General features: G+C 64.1%; 3 protein-coding genes across 3 annotated transcripts in view; 1 reads left to right on the top strand and 2 right to left on the bottom strand.

Moving 5' to 3' along the window:
- Positions 1-88: 88 nt before the first annotated feature.
- On the bottom strand, positions 89-373 carry MNEG_11600 (hypothetical protein; the record flags this gene model as incomplete). Its single annotated transcript, XM_014039930.1, has 1 exon — positions 89-373. A coding segment is annotated over one exon (285 nt), but the record flags the coding sequence as incomplete, so codon positions are not given.
- Positions 374-1,231: 858 nt separating this feature from the next.
- On the top strand, positions 1,232-2,329 carry MNEG_11599 (DNA-directed RNA polymerase III subunit C11; the record flags this gene model as incomplete). Its single annotated transcript, XM_014039929.1, has 4 exons — positions 1,232-1,271; positions 1,434-1,510; positions 1,816-1,906; positions 2,199-2,329. The coding sequence occupies 4 exons, from the start codon at positions 1,232-1,234 to the stop codon at positions 2,327-2,329; spliced, it is 339 nt and encodes a 112-aa protein (XP_013895383.1).
- A 2,013-nt stretch (positions 2,330-4,342) lies between these two features.
- The window catches only part of MNEG_11598 (RNA-binding protein 28), a gene marked incomplete at both ends in the record, with an annotated part of 4,011 nt that continues 3,691 nt past the window's right edge, over positions 4,343-4,662 (bottom strand). The window contains one exon of the mRNA XM_014039928.1: positions 4,343-4,378. Coding sequence (XP_013895382.1) covers positions 4,343-4,378 — 36 coding nt within the window. The remainder of the gene's footprint in view (positions 4,379-4,662) is intronic.

Below are 4,662 nucleotides of genomic sequence, written 5' to 3'. Positions count from 1 at the left end.
GAGAGAGTCCCACCCCACCCCCACCACGCACACACACACACACACACACACACACACACACACACACACACACACACACACCGCACACCTTTCGATCGACGAACGCCACTGGCCTGAAGCCGCGCTGCTTGCACCCTGCCACATACTCTGCGATCCGAGCTGTCTCGTGGGCGGCCACCATCGAGATGAAGTACACCACGGACCCCAGATCATAAAAGTCTCCCCCGGGGCCGTTGCTTTTGAAGGCTGTGTAGGTGGCCTTCGGGAACGAGTACTGATCTGAGAAGTAGACGCGGCCGTCGTCTTTGAGTTTGACCTGGTCAAGCTTCTGCTGCACCACATAGTCCCGCAGGACGCTGAGGGGGTCCGCCATCGCGCCAGCCGCCGCCCGCGCCGGCCCCGCCGCTGCCGCGGCCGCTGCTGCAGGCGCGGCGGCGCGCCGCTGACGACGCTGCCGGGCGGGCCGCCCGCAGGTGGGGGTGCGAGGTTAGGCCACCTCAGCGGCAGCAGTAAACGAAGGGGCGCCGCGGCTGGCGCTGGCGCTGGCCGCTAGCTTGCTACGCGGGCGGAGGGCGCTCCGCTGAGGCGTCGCACGGTGGCCACTGCGGGTCAAGGCTGTCACACTGCCTGCGCCACAGTCGCAGTTTGAGGGCGGGCGACCCACGTCGGTGGGGTGTACGATGTGCGCCTGTGCGCGCCGGCAGCTGCCAATTCTGATAAGGCCACAGTCGGCGCCCCCGAGCTGGCCGCGGTTGCGGCAGCAGCAGGCGCGGTCGTGCAGCGGTCTAGTGTGGGCCTCACTAGAGCTCCAGCTGATGAACGGACAATCCAGAACCACACCTTATACACCAGCTCCCCAGTTGCACAGCGAGTCTATACGGTGACACGCGCTAGGAGATCACGGCCAGCCAAAGCAACACTGTCTACCAGATAGCGTTCATACGTTTGAAAAATATATTGATTGATCAACGCAGGGTAACGCGGTGCATTGAGTACCATACGGGCAAGCAAGATCACTTTGTCACCTTCAGCTTCTCAAAAAGTCAAGAGCGCGCGGTACATAGCTCGGCTGTGGCACGAGGTAGATCGCTGCTGCTGTCAAGACGCCAGTTGCCCCTCTACAAAGCACCAGAGGCGGCAAGCACTTCGGCCGTCGGTGTGACGCGCCAAGAACAGTGGCGCAGCCAGAGTGGGAGGAGGGGGCGGCGCTCGGCCCCAGAAGCGAGTCGCCATGATTGCCTTCTGCCCAACATGCGGCAACATGCTGCTGGGTGAGTCCCTGGGACAGGGCAACTCGCCCTGCTGCCAGGCCAGTCGGCCGCCACTCGCAGCGGCGCCACGTCAGTCTGCATGACACCCCAATCCAGCCCCGATGCACAGGCATTTGTACCCACCCTGCCTTTGCGCCACCGCGGACATATTATCACTTGCAGTGGAGCTGGAGGGCACGACCTCAGGGCTACGCTATTTCTGCCAGACCTGCCCCTATGTATTTGATATCCAGCACACGGTGCGTGGCGGCGCCCCTTGCGTTGGCCGCGCCGCCGCTGCGGCCGCCCGACACGCGCCGGTGTTCGAGATGGCGCTGTGTTTGCGGGCCGTCACAGCAGGATTGTCTCACCGCGCCTGCAGGCGTCGCGTAGCCGATGCTGGCACACCCGCGGATTCGCCCGGGCCTGCGCCGAACGCTCGGGCAGCGTGACGGCCGCACCTCGCCCCCAGCCTCGCACCGCCTTGCGCAGCCGCCAATTCAGGCACTGTAGCATCTCTCATGGGTCGTTTCTCTGTCTTGCCCGGTTTGTGTGACCCAATCAGATCCGGCGGCGCTCGAAGCTGACGCCCAAGAAAGTGGAGGACCTGTTTGATGAAACGAAGATGTGGGCCAACGCGCAGAAGACCACCTCCAGTGAGCCCGCTTTTTGCATCGTGGCAGCATGGCTGATCTGTGCGTGTGTGTGTGTGTGTGTGTGTGTGTGTGTGTGTTGTGTCGCGCGAGCTGCATGGCAGCAAGCATTTCGTGCGCACCTGCACCCTGTGCTCGCGCACCTCATTGGCTCCAGATGCGCGTCCTTCTATAATGTGCGTTTGAGTGTGACTACAATCCCGCTTCTATACCCCCCTCCCCTTCATGCACTCCTCCATCACCCTACCTTTCCCCCTAACCAAGACGGCCGCACCCTGCATCCCCCACCCCGCAGCCGTCTGCCCCGCGTGCCGCAACAACGAGGCCTATTTCTACGAGATGCAGACGCGCTCCGCGGACGAGCCCGCCACGGTCTTCCTGCGCTGCTGCAACAACAACTGCAAGAAGGTCTGGTCGGAAAACTGACGAGCCGGGGCGCAGGCAGCCGGCTTGCGAGCCTTGTGGAAACCTCTTCGCTCGGACCCGCCGGGCACCTGCGGCGAGTCGCTGCTTGCGGCGACCGCCGCATGATGTGCGGCCCCATCGGCGCGCGTTACGTTGAACGGCCCGGCGGCGCCCTCTGCGCTGCCGACTGCTGTGAGTGGCCCCGGGGCGAGTCGAGTGCCCTCTGCACCGACCTGGGCCCTCGCGGGTGCTGCCAGCATGGTTTCAGCAGACAGTATCTGCGTTGCTTGGATACACATGCATCGAGACAGCAACAGTGGTCCCTGCGAGATGCGGGCGTGTGCTGCGCGGCTGGTATCCTGACACAGGGCATTGCATGGCCAAACTCGAAGGATTGCTGTCAGCTTATTGCCGCGTGGTTTTTGCGGCAGCGCTAGTGGTGCTGCGCCGCCGTGAGAACGTGGCTGTCGCTGCCGGACTGGCTTGCCGCAGGTGCTGTCGTGTACACGCCTGCAGGGCTCTGTTCTTGAACAGCTGCCAGTGCCCAGCTGTTGTGCTGCAAAGAGCCGCTGTCTCAAAGATGCGACTCTGATTACATTTAGAGGTGGCACTGAGGAAAGCGAGGTAAAATAGCAGCTTGCACGGCAGCAGCTGATGGGAGAGGTGCACGGGCTGAGGAGCAAGCCCGACACATTTGATGGCGTTACTGAGTTTGCTGCCACCCTTTGGGCCCCTGGAGATAGAAGCACACATGCAGTCGGATGCTTGACAACACAAACGCCGGGCAAGTGCGGAAATCTCAGTGCATACGGCTTGTCGACGGCGGCTGCGTTGACCCGGGAGTCACGGCAAGGGTACGAGAGCGATTGTGGCAGGCAGGTCACAAGGGGCGTCCAGAGAGCTGGCGGCGGCAACGCACGCGAAAGACCAGTCGGAAGGGGCGCACTGAAACATGCTTGAACAAAGTGAGAAGACAGAGGTCTAGGCAGGCTTGAGGCAAAGCTCGTGGGGCCAGGCACGCAACCGACCACACTGTTGACCAGCCTGGTCAACAGGGTGAAAACCTCTGAGAGGCTTTCAAGTCAGGCCAAGAGAGGTGTGCTGCATGGGCTGTCACGCGGCCAGAGCCGCTGGCTCGCCCACAGCCGCCGGCGGCACGGGCCCCTCCTGGCCGCGGCGGCTGCGGTTCGACGCAAGCCATGCCAGCGGTGCGGCCAGCTTGGCGGGCAAGGCGGCGCCCAGGTTCAGCTTGGGGGCTGGCCGTGGGGGTGGTGGGCCCGGGCGCCTGGGGGCTCTTACTGGGGCGGGTGGCGGCCGGCTTGGCGAGACGGGTCGCCACAGCGTTGAACACCTGCTTGAGGCTCTTCCTGGCGTCCAGAGTGGTGGCAGTCTTGGGGGCAGGCTCGTGGACGGTGATGACGCCAGCGAGCGGTTCACGGCGGCTACTGTAGCCCACAGCGCAGCCGTCCGTGCTTGCCTGAACGTATCGTGCTCGCCTTCTCAGCGAGCGCGTATCGAGAGAAGTGAAACTGGCAGGGTGCTTTGCAGAAGGGGCCGTCCTGCCGGGCTGCACCCATCGACGACCCGTCCGCCATCTTGCTGCATCATGCCAGTTCCGGACTGCCCGGCCCTACCACCACAGGCGCTGCATCCAGCTCCCACCCTCAAGGATGGATGCTGCCGCTGAAACGCCCATTCTGGGCGACGTCCATAGATCGCGCCATCTGAAGATGGCACCCAGCAGCTTCTCAGAAGTTAGTCATGGCTGCGTTGCATCAGCCTACTTGGCCTGCGCCTGCGTCCGGCGCCCGCTGCACACTGGCGCCCACTGTGCACGACGTACGGGCGCGCGGCAGGCTGGGGGAAGCTGTCACCCCTCAAAGGTTCCAGCCGCGCCAGGCATGGGGCGCGTTTGCTCAGCAGCGACGCAACGGGGCTGGATTTTAAAAACAATAATGGCTCTAGCCACTGGATCTTGCCCTGCATGGACAGCCCCTTTCATTCTGCCAGGTGCTGGGAGCGATGCCATGCACGTTACAACGCAATGCCATGCATGTTGCCGCCGCCGCACTACAGCGTTCCCAGCACGCGCAGGACAGGCACGCGCGCGCGCGCACCATCAATCAAACCACCGCTTGCTGATCGCGCCGCCGCCACCGGCTTTGCCGCCGCTGCTGTTCCCGTTTGAGGCTCCGCCGCCAAACATCTTGGCCTTGAAATCAGCCACCATACCATCGAGCTTCGCCTCTGCCGCCTTGTCAGCGTTGCCCGCGCGCCGCCGCTTTGCCCCCGGCGCGTCCGCCGCCGCCGCCGCCGCACCCTTGCCGCCCTTGCCGCGGCCCGCGGCGGCCGGC

Source organism: Monoraphidium neglectum (assembly GCF_000611645.1).
Source record: "Monoraphidium neglectum strain SAG 48.87 unplaced genomic scaffold scaffold02822, whole genome shotgun sequence".
Lineage (NCBI taxonomy): Eukaryota > Viridiplantae > Chlorophyta > Chlorophyceae > Sphaeropleales > Selenastraceae > Monoraphidium > Monoraphidium neglectum.
Note: the sequence above shows the minus strand (reverse complement) of the source record. Positions and strands in the feature narration are given on the sequence as shown.